This window comes from Bufo bufo, chromosome 1 (genome assembly GCF_905171765.1).
Source record: "Bufo bufo chromosome 1, aBufBuf1.1, whole genome shotgun sequence".
Classification (NCBI taxonomy): domain Eukaryota; kingdom Metazoa; phylum Chordata; class Amphibia; order Anura; family Bufonidae; genus Bufo; species Bufo bufo.
The window spans coordinates 664,342,409-664,364,050 of NC_053389.1; the positions used below are offsets into that span (position 1 = coordinate 664,342,409).

General features: G+C 43.5%; 1 protein-coding gene across 2 annotated transcripts in view; it reads right to left on the minus strand.

Annotated features, from left to right (window-relative positions):
* The window catches only part of ATP8B4 (ATPase phospholipid transporting 8B4 (putative)), a 515,241-nt gene that overhangs the window by 33,304 nt on the left and 460,295 nt on the right, over positions 1–21,642 (minus strand). For both annotated transcript variants that reach the window (XM_040414025.1, XM_040414026.1), the window contains 2 exons: positions 17,644–17,827; positions 8,442–8,665 (listed from right to left, as the gene is read on the minus strand). In XM_040414025.1, the coding sequence (XP_040269959.1) occupies positions 8,442–8,665; positions 17,644–17,827 (408 nt within the window). The remainder of the gene's footprint in view (positions 1–8,441; positions 8,666–17,643; positions 17,828–21,642) is intronic.

Consider the following 21,642-nt stretch of genomic DNA (forward strand, 5'->3'; position numbering starts at 1 on the left):
GGCAAGGTGAGAAATACCATAGAGGGAGCAGTATATTGTGCTTCAATTTTTTATTTGGCTCATTGAAGCACAAAATACTGAACCAGAATACAGTGGTCCCTCAAGTTACAATATTAATCAGCTCCAGGATAACCATTGTATGTTGAAACCATTGTAACGTGAGTAATTGGCTCCAAATCCCAAAATGTTATCTAAATAAAAGAAAATAAAGATTTAAGAAAAATAGGCATATAACTAAGACAGATGAAACAAGTCCTTACATGTAACAGTCAGCAATAGCTGCTAACTACAGTAGCAACTAATACAGCTATTTCACTACAGAAGTGCCCTTGATGGGTTGGATCTCAGTCTGAGGCATTGCATGTTGAGTCTAGTTTTAACTTACTATGGGTCAGAGAAGATCATTGTATGTTGAAAATATTGTATCCTGAGGGCATTGTATCTTGAGGGTCCACTGTACCAAATACCACAGTACAGCACAATATACTGCCCCAGTAGAACCAAAACACTTCCTAAAGGCTGCTCCTCTGTGGTGGTCAGTAGGGATCGACGGATTATCGGTTTTACCGATATTATCGGCCGATATTCAGGTTTTTCAAAGTTATCGCCATCTATTTTGCCGATAACGAATCGGGAACAAGGATCACGCTGCTCTCAGCGCGATCCGTGTTGTCTCAGCAGCGCAGGGGAGAAGGAAGCAGTGTCTCCCTCCCCCTGTGCTGCTGACGCTGCCACCAATGAGAGGAGAGAGGAGGGGAGGGGCTGTGGTCACTGCGCCACCAATGATGTTAACTCACTCATTCATTCAAATTCAACAGGAGGCGGGAGCTGGCTGCAGAATCATATAGCAGCACCCGACCTCTATGACAAGTAGCTGCGATCTGCGGCAGTTAACCCCTGCCGGACCTGAGGGGTTAACTGCTGCGGATCGCAGCTACCGCTCATAGAGGTTGGGTGCGGCTATATGATTCTGCAGCCAGCACCCGCCTCCTGTATATGAATTAATGGCCGAGTTATCTTCATTGGTGGCGCAGTGCGCCCCCCCAAACCTCAGTATTAAAAACATTGGTGGCACAGTGCGCCCCCCCCCCCCCCACCAAAGCCCCCAGTATTAATCATTGGTGGCAGTGGCCACAGGGTCCCCTCCTCCTCATTGGTGGTGCAGTGGCAGCTTCTGATCGGAGCCCCAGCAGTGTAAGCCTGAAGCGCCGATCGGTTACTGTAACGGACCGTTTCAGCAGACCAGGGGTTAAAATCCGTTTAGGCGATAAGCCCCTTTCTGAGAGACAGGCACAGCTACTGCAGGATACACCAAACTCCCGAACTGGATACAAAGTAGCACTCCAAACTGGAACCTCACGAATAGCTGCTAGCAGACGAACAGGAATCAGCTTACACTTCTGGCAATCGGTCTTCTAACAGCATACAGCGAATCCCCCCAATAATGAGACAAGGCTCCGTGTTGAGGGTCAAGCAGTGGTCTGAGGTGCTGGCCCACCCAGCCTGGTTTTTATTACAGTTGTTGCAAATACAGGTCCGCCCACAGGGGTTTGAAATACAGCCAATCAATATGTTACAACACATACAATGTAAGTACACGCCCCTAAGGGACCAGAAGGAAGACTTGTGACATAGGACCCATACAACATATCCCCACAATGCATCATGGTCTCCTCCTCTCTGTCCCGGAGACAACCTGAGGAGCAATCCAATTATCTCTGAGGACAAAGGGAGATCGCCAATACACATGTGAGGACAACAGAACAGACATCACCATTTAAACACACAATGGGACAATGGCACAATAGAAACACACCCAGCATTTTCCTCCCAAGCTGACAAGTTACACTTATTATAAATTGTTACAACTTTGTGAGTTTACATTGGCCATACATATAACTTACATCAATTTAAACAGTATAACTTGGGGACAAACCTATCCAAAATTCACTTGAATAGGTTCAGGGGTTTAAAAGTTAGTATATGGCCCATAATCCAGGGGCAAGAGGCCAGCAGCCAGTCCTCTCCAAAACCCAGTGGCGAGGTTGGTTTCGCCACAGTTACCATGGCAGCCAGGACGCTATTGAAGCCCTGGCTGCCATAGTCAGCTCCCTGCTGCCGTGTGCACTATTCACAGGGCAGCAGGGAGAGTGTGAAGTCATATTCACCCTAATAGAGCTCTATCAGGGTGAATAGGACAAGGGTTCTAGCCCCTAAGGGGGCTAAAAGTTAGTAAAAAAAAAACAAACGTAAAAAAAATATAAATATAATATTAAGTATAAATGAAAAAGAAAGATTTACAAAAAAAAAAGCTACACATTAACAATAAACTTCATGTTCAGCAGATTTGTGTAGGAATTCTTAGTTTTTTCAAAAATGAAAATGCACAGAATATCGGTATAAATTATCGGCCTGAGAGTTCGCAGATTATCGGTATCGGCTCTAAAAAAATCAATATCGGTCGATCCCTATTAGTCAGTACCAACTGCCACATCCTGTCCTCAACTAGTATCTAATTAAGATACGGAGAAAGGGGATGAGGAGTTGAAACGCAGGCCACAGAACAGAGCCAGCCCTACCTTCAGCAGTCTGCTTGGTCCTTCAAAGATACCATACACACAGGAGAACACAGCACCACATAGCTCTTACATCCAATGATGTCTCCTCAGATGTAGATGTTCTCTTTCCTCATCTTCTCCATTCGGATCAAACTGCCATGATGATTTCTTTCAGTGATATCTTCTCTGATGTAGACATTCTCTTTCTCATCTTCTCCGTTAGGACCAGATAACACATGAAATTAGCAGTGTTCTGTCTCTGGAGAGTTTGACGCACAAACATCTTAGAGTCCTCAAATTTCCATCATACTGACCACCATGGTGCCCCAACATTGTCATCCTGCTGCTACCTTCAATACTGTGCCCACTGTGCTCCCCAATGCCCTAAATAATATAATGTAGAAAAAAGTCCCTCAGTAATCATACTGTCCCCCCACCCCACCCCCACCTGTTGTGCTCCCAGTATTGCCCCTACAGTGCCTCTAGTAATAGTAATGCCGCTACAGTGCACACTATAATTTCCTCAGTAAAAATAATGCCCCCTACAGTTCCCCTATAATTCCCCCAGTAAAAATGTCCCAGTTATAAAAATGTCACCTTAGTGCCCCAAGAATAATGCCCTCAATAAGTGCCTCAAATAATAATAATGCCCCCAGTATTAATTACATTATACACTCACCTAAAGAATTATTAGGAACACCATACTAATACGGTGTTGGACCCCCTTTTGCCTTCAGAACTGCCTTAATTCTACGTGGCATTGATTCAACAAGGTGCTGATAGCATTCTTTAGAAATGTTGGCCCATATTGATAGGATAGCATCTTGCAGTTGATGGAGATTTGAGGGATGCACATCCAGGGCACGAAGCTCCCGTTCCACCACATCCCAAAGATGCTCTATTGGGTTGAGATCTGGTGACTGTGGGGGCCATTTTAGTACAGTGAACTCATTGTCATGTTCAAGAAACCAATTTGAAATGATTCGAGCTTTGTGACATGGTGCATTATCCTGCTGGAAGTAGCCATCAGAGGATGGATACATGTTCTCATTCTGTTTACGCCAAATTCGGACTCTACCATTTGAATGTCTCAACAGAAATCGAGACTCATCAGACCAGGCAACATTTTTCCAGTCTTCAACAGTCCAATTTTGGTGAGCTCGTGCAAATTGTAGCCTCTTTTTCCTATTTGTAGTGGAGATGAGTGGTACCCGGTGGGGTCTTCTGCTGTTGTAGCCCATCCGCCTCAAGGTTGTGCGTGTTGTGGCTTCACAAATGCTTTGCTGCATACCTCGGTTGTAACGAGTGGTTATTTCAGTCAACGTTGCTCTTCTATCAGCTTGAATCAGTCGGCCCATTCTCCTCTGACCTCTAGCATCCACAAGGCATTTTTGCCCACAGGACTGCTGCATACTGGATGTTTTTCCCTTTTCAGACCATTCTTTGTAAACCCTAGAAATGGTTGTGCGTGAAAATCCCAGTAACTGAGCAGATTGTGAAATACTCAGACCTGCCCGTCTGGCACCAACAACCATGCTACGCTCAAAATTGCTTAAATCACCTTTCTTTCCCATTCTGACATTCAGTTTGGAGTTCAGGAGATTGTCTTGACCAGGACCACACCCCTAAATGCATTGAAGCAACTGCCATGTGATTGGTTGACTAGATAATTGCATTAATGAGAAATAGAACAGGTGTTCCTAATAATTCTTTAGGTGAGTGTATATTTTGCATTCAGCAATAATAATGCCCCCATAGTACACGCTATAATTCCCCCAGTAATAGTAATGCCCCCACCATGTCCACAGTAATAATTTCCCCCAGTACCCCCAGTATTAAAAAGGCTACCTTAGTGTCCCCAGTAATAATAATGCCCCCAATAATAGTGCCTCAAGCAATAATATTGCCCCCATGTCATTATGTATTGTACCCCCATAATAATAATGCCCCATATTGTGCCTCCAGTAATGATGCCCCACAGTGCCCTCAGTAATAATAATGCCCCCACAGTGATCCAGCAATGCCCCTCCTGCCCATAACAATTCTCCTCCAGCCCCCACTGATATCCCTATAATATCCCCACCCCCCATAGTCAAGTGACCTGTAAAAAAAAACAAAAAACAAAACTCATCTGAGAGCTGTTCCCTGCCACATGCCTTTCCACAAATACATGCGGCAGCCTCTTCTACCCTACGGCATGTCCCGGAGCAGAAGGGGTAGGGAGCGCGACACATCGTCAGAGTTGATTCTTAGAGTCAGAGGAGCCACGGGTCCTTTGGCACCCGGAGGGTAGAGTAGTGATTTCTGTCCTGCTGTCCAGTGTTAAAGGACCTGACGGTAGGAGAGAGGTACAGACTGGCAGCGGCGCATTATAAAGGGCAGGGGCTGGTATAATGTATCATCATAATGATAAGATCAGCGGGGCCAGTGGCAGCCATTGCCCTTAATACAACACACATTGCAGCCGCTAGCAACCCTGTTGCGATCTCGTTATCAAGACAATGGCATGATAAGGAGATCGAAGCAGGGCTGACTGGGGCCTGTCATGTGTATTGTAGTGAGGGCGCCGGGCCGCGGCTGGCCCTGCTGTAATTTTATCATCATGCCGCAACATATTAAGGGAATGACACTGCTGGCCCAGAGCAGGCTGTAGGCAATCGGCCCACCTGGAAGTTTCCCGGTAGTGTAGATTGCCAATCTATCCCTGGTACATAAAATGAGAATGCTTGGACTGGGAGAAAATGTCTGTATGTGGGTAAGTAACTGGCTCAGTTATAGAAAACAGAGGGCGGTTATTAACGGTACACACTCAGGTCACTTCAAAAAACTTCACTAGTGACACACTCAGGTCACTGTCACCAGTGGGGTACCACACAGGTCAGTATTGGGTCCTGTTCTCTTCAATATATTTATTAATGATCTTGTAGAAGGCTTGCACAGTAAAAAATTCATTTTTGCAGATGAAACTTAACTGCTTAAAGTAATTAACACGGAAGAGGACATTATACTGCCACAGATGGATTTGGATAGATTGGAGGCTTGGGCAGAGAAGTGGCAGATGAGGTTTAACACTGTCAAATGTAAGGTTATGCACATGGGAAGGAATAATGCAAGTCATCCGTACATACTAAATGGTAAAACACTGGGTAACTCTGACATGTTAAAATCCTTAGGAATTTTACTGGACAGCAAACGTAATTGTAGAAATCAGTATCTAGCAGCTGCTGCCAAGGCCAATAAGATAATGGGTTGCATCAAAAGGGCCATAGATACTGTGATGAGAACATAGCCCTACCACTTTACAAATCACTAGTCAGACCACACATGGAGTACTGTGTACAGTTCTGGGCTCCTGTTAACAAGACAGACAAAGCTGAGGTGGAGAGGATTCAGAGGAGGTCAACTAAAGTAATAATTGGAATGGGGCAACTACAGTACCCTGAAAGATTATTAAAATTAGGGTTATAGAGTTTAGAAAAAAGAAGACTGAGGGGAGCTCTAATAACTATGTGTAAATATATCAGGGGTCAGTACAGGGATCTCTCCCATCAACTACATATACCCAGTACTGTGACGAGGGGACATCCTCTGCGTCTGGAGGATAGAAAGTTTTTACACAAACATAGAAGATGATTCTTTACGGTAAGAGCAGTGAGACTATGGAACTCTCTGCCTGAGGAAGAGGTAATGGTGAATTCACTAAAAGAGTTCAAGAGGGGCCTGGATGTATTTCTGGAGCGTAATAATATTACAGGTTATAGCTACTAGAGATAGGTTGTTGATCCAGAGAGTTATTCTGATTGCCTGATTTAGGTCGGGAGGGAATTTTCCCCCCTAAAATGTGAAAATTGGCTTCTACCTCACAGGAGTTTTTTGCCTTCCTCTGGATCAACTTGCAGGATAACAGGCTGAACTGGATGGACAAATGTCTTTTTGTAAGGCTGAAATCTATGTTACTATGTTATGTTTACGTGTATGTGCGGGCACCTCGCTTGCTGCATATAATGAACAGATCCTTAGAAGTTGCTCAATATGTGTCCAAATGTCTAGATATCTATCTATCACCCTGGTCTCATACAATTTACTTGCACTAAACACTTGTTAAGAATTCTGTAGAAAAGGTGATATAGTTCAGCATATTTGCCTTGACAGGATACAACTGTGGAGAGTTTTCCAAAATTCTTTGCTAATTAAAAGGGGTTTTCGGGACCCGGAAGGTTCTGCAAAGCCACCTTCATCACACACAACAAACTTGTAGGAGAAAGTTTGTAATACACTTACCGTTCTGAAGTTACATGGCTTAGTTTCCAGAAAGGCCGGTTATATGATACTCCTTTAGCTTCTTCTAATATGACGTCTTTTACAAGGTTTCCAGACTGGGCTATGGACAGGATGTCAATTTCGCTGTGGAAAGGATCAGAACTATTCCTCTCCTTGACAGATGGGGCGGATTCAGGAGTCTGCACATGCACCAGGGATAGAAATACAGATCCTACCCCAGTATAGCCTCATGCAGACGTCTGTGGAACACGGTCCGTGAGATACCGGACTGGCATTGCAGGAACGCACGGCGTCATTGGTTACTATGACGCCGTTCGCTTTGTGCCGCTGCTGCTGTACAGTAATACACTCGTATAGATCATACGAGTGTATTACTGTACTGTGGTGGCACAAAGCGCACGGCTTCATAGCAACCAATGATGCCGTGCGCTCCTGCAATGCCAGTCCGGTATCTCACGGACCGTGTTCCACGGACGTCTGCATGAGGCTTAAGTGTATTACAAACTTTCTCCCACAGGTGTGAACTGTGTAATTAAGGAGCTTTGAGGGACCCGCTTTGTCTTTGAAAACCCTTTTAATGTTTTTATATATTTTTATATGCTTTGGGGGTTCTTTTTTGAACATGCTATGGCATAGCTGTAAAATTAAAGGCTGAAGGCATGTTCGGACATATCTTCATCCTCAACTAAAATTATGGACCTAAATGTAATAATGTTCAATAATAATAATATTACATGATAATGTAATATTAATAATTTTCTTACTCCTCGTTTTAGCAGTTGGGGGTGGAGGGGTGGAATGGGGTTAGCACTCACTATGACATATCAAAAGTTTTTTCAAACGGCAGTTACTCTTAAGTTGAACATTTATTAATGGAAAACCAATCAATTGCTTTAATAATTTTTTTCCAATAACTGAAATAGTAGTGTGGCGATGCTGTTGCATCTGCTGCTTTTACATGCAAAGCTGTTACATGTAAAGCTAATACAGTATTTACTATAAATATGTTTCATTGGAGTATACTCCTGATCTGTGGCTGTCACAATTGATGCTAGGTGTACAGAACATGGAATTCCTGATACATGGAATTTTGAATAATAATATATAGCTTATTCAATAGGTTTCCAGGACAAACGGAATGCTTGAGTTGGCTTGCAAGGACAACCTCTATCAATATGCCCTATTAGGGCCCCTCTTCTACTAGCCAGAATAGAGCTGACATGTAAAATCCGCTTTCACTCTCTCAAAGACCCAGTGCATCTATGCATTACATGTGACCATACATTTGAATAGCCAGCATGTGATACATTTACCCAGCAGTGGCCAGGCCAGACATGGCTTTCTCCTGCAAGTACAACTGATTGCCAGGAGCTGGGGAAACTGTTTTGAGGTATCAGTTAATCACTCAGCAAGCCTCTGTTTCTTTGTAAGACAATCCCTTGGACAAGAAAGAGGATCACTGTACCACAGTATGCAGTATGTTATAAAATGGTAATTGGCAAACTCACACATTTTCATAATACAGCTGATTATAGACTATTATAGTATACTTCTGCTTGTAATCTGAACATATATTTTGCATTACACAATATTATCACATACCTGTGCTGAGAACCCACAGAAGAATCCAAACCAGAAATGCACTAATGTAAAGGCAAAATTTTTGTAGAAGAAATAGCAAAGAAATTTGCACATTCGAAAGTACGACCAGCGCCCATGAACCAGCAACAGTCTTTGTAGGTACCTAAACTGAGCAAAAGAGTAATCACTGGCTAAAACTGCTTGCATGCCCTCCTGTCCGCTGATGCCAACACCAATGTGAGCACCTGCAATCACAAAAAAGAGAACAAATTAGCAAAGATATAAAATTCTTAATTGATTTGTGATAATCAAATACCACACTTTTCAGACACTTCTGTGAGATTCAGTTACAGCTATAATTTATTCAAAGTTGAGTTTTAAAGTTAAGTTTTATACCCAATTTCCACAGGTTCCAGAAAAGAATAATGAACACGTTGCACATTACTGAGCTGAATTCTGCATGGAAAAGCCACAGATTATCTCTTAACTAGTTCAAGAACAGGCCATGTAACCCCTTCTTGACCAACTAAAATGTTCTTTTATATTATGTCTGCTTTCCATAAGACCCACTCCCTACTCTCTATATAGAGAGCCCTGCCACCACTGACAGGCGGCTCCCCACTCCCACAGCTGTACGATTAGAATGTAGCTTCAATCTCTCCAAGGAAATTTACAAACATCTAAGCAGAGAAATGTGCCGATCGAATAAATACAATGAGAGCAGGCTATAGCTTTATACTTACTATTAACCTACAAAAAGGCAGCTCTGTCAACTTAGACAGCTATAATGACCACTTGTACCACATCCAGAGTAAACTAAAAGCCAAACAAGTGGAATGTTTATATCAAAAGGTATCATTTATTATAAAATATAAATAATGGAGAGCAACAGGATGTAATACAGTACACGGAGAAGCACAGGGTAAGTAAATTCAAAGGAACCACCGTAGAACTGCGCAAGATAAAGCACAGTTTGTGCGCAATGTAAAGCACAAATAGGTACGACCAATAAAGCAAAAGCTAAGACTCTGGGAAACCAGATGAATATCACATATATGGTCTCCCCAATAGGGGTATGGTACACAAGTACCACAGGCCAGGTATAGTAACCCCAGAGTCGTAGCGAGCATACACGGTATGATGTAGATATCACAATCAGCCAAAAACAATAATATGATGAATATAAAGTCACTTAGGCTGAAATCAAACCATAACTAACGTGCGCCTAAGTACAAGGGACCCAGCATGGATACATACAGGGGTACCCCGCACGTAGCATGGAACCGCGCTAAGTACTGGACGTACCTGAAGACATGGTGGCAAGATGAATGACCGGCCCTGGGCGCGAGACCTCGACGAAGCCGTTGAGGTGAAACGCGCGTCGAGGTCTCGCGCCCAGGGCCGGTCATTCATCTTGCCACCATGTCTTCAGGTACGTCCAGTACTTAGCGCGGTTCCATGCTACGTGCGGGGTACCCCTGTATGTATCCATGCTGGGTCCCTTGTACTTAGGTGCACGTTAGTTATGGTTTGATTTCAGCCTAAGTGACTTTATATTTATCATATTATTGTTTTTGGCTGATTGTGATATCTACATCATACCGTGTATGCTCGCTACGACTCTGGGGTTACTATACCTGGCCTGTGGTACTTGTGTACCATACCCCTATTGGGGAGACCATATATGTGATATTCATCTGGTTTCCCAGAGTCTTAGCTTTTGCTTTATTGGTCGTACCTATTTGTGCTTTACATTGCGCACAAACTGTGCTTTATCTTGCGCAGTTCTACGGTGGTTCCTTTGAATTTACTTACCCTGTGCTTCTCCGTGTACTGTATTACATCCTGTTGCTCTCCATTATTTATATTTTATAATAAATGATACCTTTTGATATAAACATTCCACTTGTTTGGCTTTTAGTATAGCTTTATACTTACTCTAATTAAAGTCAGCCTATGGGGCAGACAGGCTAGTAAGGGGTGCAATACCTCATTGTATTTATTGGAAGCCATTTGGCACCAGGAGAGGTATATAGTGGGCTCAGCATGCATGTTTGTACCTGCATCCCTGGATTTAATGGAGGCCGCTATGGCACCAAAAACTGTAAAAAGCAGAGTGGACCGAGCATGCATGTGGAACCTGCTGTCCCTGAATTTTATTGTGGCCATTAACTCCTTCCCGTCCTTTGACGTACTGTTACGTCATGGGAACCACTGAGTTCCCGCAATTTGACGTAATAGTACGTCATAGTGATTGCGCGGGCATCGGAGCGGTGCGTGCACGATCACTGCAGGGGCCCGGCAGTCCGTGGTAGACGGGCCCCTGCTGTATCCGCCGACATCGCTGTAAAAGCCGATGCAGGCGGATTAACCCCTTCTATGCCGCGGTCACTGCTGTGGCCGGGACACGATGCGACACAAGGCAGCCCGATGCCGTGCAGAGGCTGCCCAATGCCTTGAACGGCATCGGGAACTGCCTTCTACGGGAGCCGAGGAGATCCAGCCTCAGGCTGGGTCTCCTAGGCAATCTGTTAGTGTATGACTCAGTGTCATACACTAACAGGCAATGCATTACAATACAGATGTATTGTAATGCATTGCAGAGGGGATCAGACCCCCAAAAGTGAATGTCATAAATAAAGTAAAGTAAAAAAAAGTAAAAAAAAAAGTGTTTTTAATAAAGTAATAAAATGAATAAAGTAAAAAAGAAAAAAAAAAAACGCCCCTTTCCACTTATTTTATAATAAAAAAACTGAAAAAACAAACAAAACCTACACATATTAGGTATTGCCGCGTCCGTAATGACCGGCTCTATAGATATGTCACATGATCCACCCTGTCCGATAAACGCCATAAAAAAATAAAAATAAAAACTGTAAAAAAAAAGCAATTTTTGTCACCTTACATCACAAAAAGTGCAACACCAAGCGATCAAAAGGGCGTATGCCCCCCAAACCGTCACCTCATCCTGCAAAAAATGAGCCTCTACCTAAGATCGCCCAAAATATAAAAAAAACTATAGCTCTCAGAACATGGAGACACTAAAACATCATTTTCTTTGTGTCAAAACTGCTATTATTGTGCTAAAGTGAAAAAAAAAAAAAGTATACATATTAGGTATTGCCACGTGCGTAACGATCTGCTCTATAAAAAAGTCACATGACCTAATCCCTCGGTTAAACGCTGTAAAAATAAAAAATAAAAACGGTGCCAAAACATAAATTTTTTTGTTACCTTGCCTCACAAAAAACGTAATATAGAGCAATAAAAAATGATATGTACCACAAAATAGTACCAATAAAACTGGCACCTTATTCCGTAGTTTCCAAAATGTGGTCACTTTTTTGAGTTTCTACTGTAGGGGTGCATCAGGGGGCCTTCAAATGGGACATAGCATCTAAAAACCAGTTCAGGGGGCGGAGCTTGCCGATGGCAGAGTAGGACGCTTACCGCATGAGCTCCGGCGCTACCCCCCTAGTGTTTTTGTTCTCTTTTTCCCTCCCCCTCCCCCCTCCCTTCTCTTCTCCTTTTCCTGCTGAACGCTACGAGTCTAGCTCTCTATCCACTTTGATTGCTAAATACCCATAATTCTTTTCTGATGTCGTCCCTCACCTTCTGTACCTATAATGCCAGAGGCCTTAACAAGCCTGAGAAACGAAGCCAGATACTATATCGTCTCCAAAAAAAAGGGGGTCATGCTAGCCTTAATACAGGAAACACATTTTAAGGCAGACTCAGTACCACACTGTGCGCGTGGATACTATACCACATGGTTTCATAGTCCCAACCCGACCAGGAAAGCAGGGGGGTCTCTATCGCCTTTCATAAAAACTTTCACCCGAACGTCATTGCTTCGGAAATTGATCCCCATGGCCGTTACGTTCTCCTTAAGCTGTCAGTGGACCAGTGTATTTATACTTTTGCTAATGTCTACTTTCCCAATCAGGCTCAGGTGTCCTTTGGCTCTACAATTCTCAAGAAGATATCTCGCTTCGCAGATGGCTCTTCTATCATACTGGGCGGAGACCTCAACATGGTGATGGATCCCTCCCTAGATTCATCGTCTGGTAAGTCCTCGTTCTCCCTAGCGTCCCAAATTAGATTCCAGAATGACCTCTCCAACCTCCGCCTAGTGGACTTATGGCAGCTCCTACACCCAGGAGTCAGGGACTTCAGCTACTATTCGCAGGCCCACAATAGCTATGGTAGATTAGACCACCTCTTTATTTCTCAACACCTTTTAGACTCTGACCCACGTAGCTCGATGGACGGGATCCTCTGGTCCGATCATGCCCCTGTATACGGGTCTTTACACACTCGACCTCCGACCCGACGTCTTTTACGTGGCGTCTGAATGACAATCTGCTGAATGATGCGGTTTGTCTATCAGATATTAAAGCTACTGTCTCGGACTTTATCCGTAATTATCAATTAGATCCTACCCCCCTCCGGTTAAATGGGAAGCTTTAAAATGTGTGCTCAGAGGGGTGTTTATATCCCATGGGACCAGACTTAAGAAGGAACGTGCTCATAAACTCTCCTCCCTGATCGCAGACTTAGACGGTAAAGAGGCCCTAAATAAATCCACCCCCACCGATCAACTCAAGGCTGACATCTCTTTGCTTAGACAGAGTCCTCCAGATCCTTGACCAGAAAACGCTATGTATCTGAGACCGAATTAAACACGGTTTCTTCGAATATGGCGAGAAGAGCAGGAAATGGTTGGCGAGGGCTCTTCATCCTTGATTACCCAAGTTCTCCTATGGCATCCCTAAACTCCGCCTCCGGGGGGAAAGCGCACGCACCATCAGACATATTCTCGGAATTCCAAACCTATTATGAAAAACTCTACAACCTCAATTCCGGGAGGGACCCTGATTCGGAATCCTTTCGAACAGACTCCCGAGACTATTTAACCAACTTTGGACCTGCACGTATCCCCGAGGAGGAGGCATCGTCTCTAGAGGATGACTTCTCCCTCTCTGAACTCACCCACGTTGTTACTAATCTGCAAAACGGGAAGAGTCCAGGTCCCGATGGCCTGACCTCTCGGTTCTACAAACTGCTCAAAGAAGAGCTGACCCCTATCCTCCTTTAGGCCTTCAACTCCATTGCAGACTTCGCCATTCCCATCTCAATCCCTACAGGCCCACATTACTGTCATCCCTAAACCGGATAAAGACCCGACCCAATGTGCCAGTTATAGGCCAATATCATTGCTGAATGTGGATTTGAAAATATATGCCAAATTATTAGCTTTTTAGACTTTCTCCCTTCATCCCCACATGTGTACATAGGGATCAGGTGGGATTTGTACCTGGTAGGGAAGCTCGGGACAACACCCTGAAATCAGTAGGATTCATTACTATATCTAGACTCTCTGGGGCTCCTCTGTGTCTTCTTTCAGTGGACGCAGAGAAAGCCTTTGATAGGGTCAATTGGCACTTTCTTCTCCGCACTCTGGAACATATTGATCTATGCCCCAAAATGACCCATTAAATCATGGCGCTTTATTCTACACCCTCAGCCCAAGTGCGTGTTAATGGTACACTGTCTGCTCCGTTCTCCATACATAATGGGACACGTCAAGGCTGTCTCCTTTCCCCGTTCTTATACATTCTCACAATGGAATCCCTTGCTAACGCCCTTCGGGAAAACTCGTCAATTAAAAGGCATCAAAGTAGGGAGTACTGAACACAAACTCTCCCTTTTTGCCGATGACCTTTTGATATATTTGTCAGAGACTAAATTAGGGCTCTCCTCTGTGCTCAGAGAATTTGACAGATTTAGCCGTCTAAGCAATTTTAAAGTAAACATTCAGAAGTCGGAAATTTTGAACATCTCCCTTCCCCAGAGCGAAGTTACCCACATCAAAGAAGTGTTCTCATTTAAATTGGCCTCTACCTCCATCAAACATCTGGGAATACGTCTCCCTACTAACCCCTCCCACCTATTCGCTTTAAATTATAAGCCGATGCTCCGCTCCATTGAAACTACTCTCCAAACATGGTCCCACCTCCAAATCTCATGGTTTGGCAAAATCAACTCCCTTAAAATGGACATCTTGCCGAAACTTTTATATCTATTCCAGACAGTCCCATGTGATGTTCCCCATGCATTCTTCACACAGCTTCGGAAGCTGGTTTTACGCTTCGTATGGAGCGGTTCTAGAGCGAGAATAAGCTGCGCCACCTTGTCCCGACCAAAGCATCTAAGGGGGGCTGGCTTACCTAACTTCCTCTCTTACTATCGAGCTGTAGTGGCAAGCTGTGTTCACGACCTCTTTCACAACCGGGATTCGAAACTGTGGGTGGATATTGAACACACCCTAGAACCCCACTTAGTGACTGGCATTTTTTTGTCTCCCCCCTCTTGCTGGCCTCAAATCCCCTCACTCATTAAATCCCCGCTTCTACGAATTTTACCTTCCGCGTGGAGTAAATTTGCCTCCAAAATTGCACTCATCACTTCGCCGGGCCCGCTTACGATACCCTCCAGTCTCCCGAACTTCCCTATGTCTCTTAAAAACCTCCCAGCATTTACAGTATCTTGTCCCCACCCGATAACCATACGAGACCTTATTTCTGACTCGGGCCTCCGTCCTCTCAACTCCCTTTCTCACGCGTTCCCCCACTCCCCGGGACGCTGGATGCATTATTTTCAGCTCCATAATTTCCTGAGGTCCCTGGCTCCTGGACAGTCATTATCAGGCCCTCTGACGGCTTTTGGCGCTGGGGAGATTGGGGATGGCTCCACACGAGAGCAATTGAATGCTGTGGGGTTTACCTCTGAATGGGAAAATTCTTCTGTTTACTCATAAATCAACGGTTTCCTGTCGTCTACAGGAATTTAACTATAAAATTCTTACACGATGGTACAGAACTCTGGTAAAGTTACATCAATTTTATCCTTCTGTCCCTGACATGTGTTGGCGATGGGTCTGGGACAATGCTGCATATCTGGTGGGATTGCTCGGGAGTCCATCCTTTATGGCTAGCTATATTCGCTCTCTATAATGTTCTTTACCGGTCGACTGTCTCACCCTCTCCTCTACTTGGGCTCTTATCTATATATCCAGGCCGTATCCGGCAGGTCAAAAGAGGTGCCCTTCGGACCTTTATCCAATCCATGAGACAAATAATTCCTCGTAACTGGAAGTCCGCTGATAGTTTGAGGAGAATCACTTGGTTGACGGCACTAGACACCTTGGTACGCATGGAAGAATTAGGCGCAGAGTCCCATAACCAGCTGTCCATCCATGCTCAGATTTGGGAGCCATGGCTGCAATTCAGAAGCTCTCCTCAGTTCCTAACCTGGTTGACAGATGATGCTTCTCCCCGCCTAGCGGATTAGGCTTTGGTACGCCTCTTGCATTCTGTGCTCTCCTCTCCCCCTTGCCCTCTGGCTTATATCTTCTGTTCTCCTTCCTTCCTGTCTCTCCCACTCGTCTGTCTTGTCTTGACAACCCCACAAGTTATGTTATTATTTGCTATGCCTGTACTTTGAAAATATTATGGGTCATGTTGTATAGTTATTTTGCCGTTATAATCTGCCCAATAAACAGATTGAACCATAAAAACCAGTTCAGCTAAATTTGCCTTCCAAAAACCATATGGCGTTCCTTTCCTTCTGAGCCCTGCCGTGTGCCCGTACAGCAGTTTACGATCACATGTGGGGTGTTTCTGTAAACTGCAGAATCAGGGTAATATTGAGATTTATTTGGCTGTTAACCCTTGCTTTGCTACTGGAAAAAATGGATTAAAATGTAAAATCTGCCAAAAAAGTGAAATTTTGAAATTTCATCTCCATTTTCCATCAATTCTTAAGAAAGTTTGTAAAATCTGTTTTGTATACCTTGAGGGGTGTAGTTTCTAAAATGGGGTCATTTTTGGGTGGTTTCTATTATGTAAGCCTCACAAAGTGACTTCAGACCTCAACTGGTCCTTAAAAAGTGGGTTTTGGAAATTTTCTGAAAAATTTCAAGATTTGCTTCCATACTTCTAAAGTCCCCAAAAAATAAAATGTCATTTTCAAAATGATCCAAACATGAAGTAGACATATGGGGAATGTAAAGTAATTACTATTTTTGAAGGTATTACTATCTATTATAAAAGTATAGAAATTGAAATTTGCAAATTTGCTAATTTTTCAAAATTTTTGGTAAATTTGGAATTTTTTTTATGAATAAAAATGTTTTGTTTTTTTTTTACTTATTTTTACCACTGTCATGAAGTACAATATGCGACGAAAAAACTATCTCAGAATGGCCTGTGTAAGTAAAAGCGTTTTAAATTTATCACCACATAAAGTGACACGTCAGATTTGCAAAAAATGGCCTGGGCAGGAAGGTGAAAACAGGCCAAGGGTTGAAGGGATTAAGGCACATAACAGGTAGGATTTAGTGTTTGGGCCCGTCTGCCAAACGTCAAGGCGCTCTCTATAAGATGGGAACCTAATAATTTTGTACAAAATGTATTTGCCAAGAATCTCAAATTTGCAAAATAAGCCTGGCATTAGCACCAGAATGTTTTCTAAAATTATGGCATTATTGTACTTTATTTGTGTTTGCAGAGTGCTGCTGCATTGTCTCTTTATTTTCCTGTATGTTTCTAGCCATAAGAGCGTGCACCTGCACATTGGGATGTGCTGACTGACCCCCTTTTTTTGCAGTAGTTCTTTGCAGAATTTACCACTGAAAATATTGTTCCAAATGTCAACATTTTCCCAGTGTCTTTCCATATAGAAATTGTTTTGAATGGGAGTGCTCTATAGAAGGGTTGGACACTTTCTGATGACACACTAAACTTATGTGTAATAGCATATGAAACCATAACTGATCATTTCTTCTGGCAGCATGTATGCTCAAGCCCCCTTGCTGCCCATAACAAATATAACCAATGATTCCAAGAAGGCAGTGGTAATGAGATTTACTCATATGTCTGCATCCCCAGCTCTGTCCTCTTCTGCACTTGTGCTGAAAGCATTCAGCATATGCACAAATACAGTCGGCATTATATCCTGTATCTGTGCATACACCAAGCGCTTCAGTGCTGGCGTAGAAGAGAGAAGCCGTGGTGGTAGTCACTTGGGTAAATATTAGGATTGCCGCCATTTTGAAAAAGTTATAGGCCCGGCAGTTGGCACATCCATGGTTTGTACAGTTTTGGCCTTTAAACTAAAGCATGAATAATAACAAATTCAGTATAGACAGCTTTCAGCTTACTTTTTATCATGCTGATATCATTAGCACCATCTCCAATGGCCAGAGTGACCGCTTTTTTATACTTCTTCACTAATTCAACCACTTGAGCTTTCTGAAGGGGAGTCACTCTGCAACAGATCACAGTCTTGCATATGCATGCAATCTCCAAAAAATCCTTCTCCATGTCGGCTTCCAGGGCATGGGCCTGTGAAGACAATAATATGGTTCTTACATTTGAACTAAGAATTTTGTGACAAAGCAGGTGGTAGCAAGTAATAGTCCCTATAGCAGATATGCATAAAACCGCACCCGTAGGTATATAAGAGTGTATGTTTGTGTTTTCAGCTAAACATACATATTAAAGGCATTTTTCAGGCTCCAGATACTGATGACATATCCTTAAGATAGGTCATTAATGGAGGGCGTGGCCTGCGTGAGAAGGAGATGGCCATCTGAGCTTGCAGCTCTCCCAGACCAGCACTTTTAAAGCGACTGAATACCCGCAAACTGCAGATAAAACCGCATATATTTGAGACCTCCTTACCGTCTAAGATGCCTAAACGGAGGAAAACCATCACAGGTCTGAAGAAGATATCGGACTTCTACTTTTCTCAGCACCAAGATTCGGAGCGCATGAATGCGGCATCACAGACTTCATCTCTGGCGTCGGAACCAGCTCCAACAGTGGAAGGAGGTGAAATACACATCCCATTTAGGCGCCGCAGCAGATCAGAACCTCCGGACACCAGCAGTGGGAGAAAATCCCAGAGGAGCCCGGCGTACAGCTCTCCGGGTGAGTTCACAACACGAGGCAGCGGCCGTCTTGGACTTAACTCACAACGGGTGGGGAGCGAACAAATAAGTAACTCACAGCCAAAAGAGCTGCATAACATCATAGAATCAGCCGGGGCTTCAGGTAGCGAATCCTCTGACATTGCTAGCCTCGAACCTGACCCCTCTAATATGTTTGATAAACTGCCGGTGTCAGAGAAGGCAGTCACAGAGCTCTCCCTTAAAACCATGCTTCAGGCCCTTAGACACTCCTTACACGCAACAATGAAGGAGATCATTACACCGATTAATGAAGCAGTCAAGGAAGTGGAAAATAGAGTAGAACATGTGGAAACAAAGATGGGAGAAATGGTCTCCTCACATAATGATTTAATCGACGCACATTATGGTCTAGAGTATGAATTGAAAGCACCAGAAACAAAGATGGCGGACCTTGAGGATAGGTCGCGCTGCAATAATGTTAAATTGAGAGGGGTGCCTGAATCTGTACTACCAACGGACCTTCCTTACTTACAGTCAATTATCAAAGGCCTCCTGCCACAGTCTCAACCAGCAGACCTCATTATCGACAGAATCCATAGAGTGGCAAAACCCAAACACCTTGATGAATTGGTGCCAAGAGATATACTTGCTCGAATACACTTTTTTTCATATCAAGGCAAGGCAGATCCAAGCAGCAAGAAAAAATCCCCAATTGTCTGCACCATATCAGGCAATCACACTCTACTCTGATCTGTCCGCAATGACCGTACAACTGTGAAGAGAATTTACACAGATCACTTCAGCATTAAAAGAGCATCACATTTTGTACCGATGGGGTTTTCCCCACACGCCTACTTATCAAGCACAACAACAACCTGCATGTGATCAAGTCCCCAGCAGAAGGAGCCATCTTTCTTTAAAAGCTGCAAATCAAGATTTCACCGGACCCAAGACTGAGACCCTCTCCCCAGCACGCGACTCCGGACTGGCATACAACATCAAGATAATCTAATGGAGCAGCGCAGTTTTTCTATCTTCTTCTTTCCTTTTAGGTGTTGGTCGTTGCGACCCTGACACAGTTCAGGTACAACTTTCCCCCCAACCCTATGGTATGAAGACTGAACAGAGAGACTCAAACCATCCGAGTTACAGGATAAGTTCTCACAACTTGCTACTTTGGCCACACGGACCTAAAACCTGCTTGACAAACAGGCGACATAGTAGTTTTTCTTACCATGTTAACACTGTTTACTTTCATGTCTTGTTATTAAGCCAGATGTCCATGATGCGATATGTGGAGGAGAAGGAACCAAGAGAGACCACTGAAGTGGGACTGGTCACACTGTAAATCCTTATGAGCAATCACCCCCTCATTGAACCACCATGGTATTGCGCATAGTGTCACTAAATGTCAATGGACTTAATAGTCCTCATAAAAGGGCGCAGATGTGATCTGAAGCGCAATATTTTTTGCGCTCTAGAAACCCATATTATTCCAAAAGATGCACACCGCATCAAACACTGTGGATTTCCAGAAGTGTTCCAGTCCCACTTTGTATCTAAAGCCAGAAGATGGATCCTATTTGCAGTTAGAAACAGCATATTGATGTCCAGGGTAGATACGTGATATTAGTATACTGCATTAATAACGCAGTGTATACTTTAGCCGCGATTTATGCCCCAAACAAACGACAAGTCCGGTTCTGTAAAAAGCTGCTCAAACATATACACAAAATAAAGCAAGGCAAGCTTTTTGTCCTTGGAGACTTTAATTGCATACTGAACCCAATCCTGGACACAACCACTCCTTCCCAGGGTACATCTACACCACCACTAGGGAAACTTTTGTGGACAGAGGGCCTATACGATGCATGGAGAACACTGCACGAGTCGGAAAGAGAATATTTTTTTTTTCTTTTCAGTACCTCATTACAGTTACTCTAGAATTGACTTCATACTGGTTGACAGGGACGCTCTCTTGATGACTAGTGCGACCTCAATTGGCACCATATCATGGTCAGAACATGCTCCGGTCACTATAACACTAGAAGAATCATTCAAATACTCCCCAGCCTCAATCTGGAAATGTAATTCACATCTTTTCTCCCACCCAGTTCATAAAGAAACTATTCAACAAGACATAAAAACGTATACAGGCTCCGTTAATAACCCGTCCTGCCTTTGGAATACTCATAAAGCGGTTATCAGAGGCTCAATTCTAAAACTCAGCCATGTAGTCAAGAAACAAAGGACCCAAAAAATGCAATCCCTACTTCAAGATCTACAAAGGCTTGAATCCCAGAACAAAACCTCTCAAACTCAGTCACATAAAACACTCTCCGAATCCAGCTAAGGGATCACTTACTAGCAGAGTACAATAAACATTTGTTCTATACTAAAGCGAGATACTACTCACAGAATAATAAGGCAGGCAAACTGTTGGCATTGCGACTAAAAACGCAAATGCTGAAATCTCACATACCTTACCTCCTTGACCCAACTAACTCAGCAAAAATCATACACCCAACCAAATTGCAGGCCATATTCAAAGGATATTAGGCATCATTATATAATTTGCAATCTGACCCCCTTACGTCACAACCCTCTCCATCTGACATTCAAGCATTTTTGCAAAAAGCCAATCTCCCATCTCTCACCAAGGTGCAACTAGAGGAATTAAACACAGACATCTCCTTAACGGAGATCACAGTAGCCATACGAGCCCTCCCTTCCAACAAATCCCCAGGACCAGATGGCCTTCCGGGAGATTATTATAAAACATACATGCATCTTCTATCTCAGCTAAGGTACTAACAAATGGAACATTGCCAGACAGTTTTAATATCACTAATGGCACTCGCCAGGGTTTCACCCTCTCCCCGCTAATATTCATAATGTGTATGGAACCATTAGCAGCTCTTCTTAGAGCAGACGTGGAAGTAAAAGGTATACAAATAGGGAAAAAAGATCACACCATTTCCTTGTATGCTGATGACGTGATATTGACACTGCAAACAAAAAACAGTAGCAGCACACCACTATATATTGTGATATTGACACTGTCAGATCCCGTGAATTCTCTGGCTAAAGCACTGGAGTGGATCCAACAATTTGCGCAAATATCACTGCACAAGCTCAATACAACAAATCACAGGCCATGCCAGTGTCCCTTACTCCCTCCTCCATAGAATACCTGAAAACCCAGTTTACATTAGATTGGCAGATAGATAAAATTGGATATCTTGG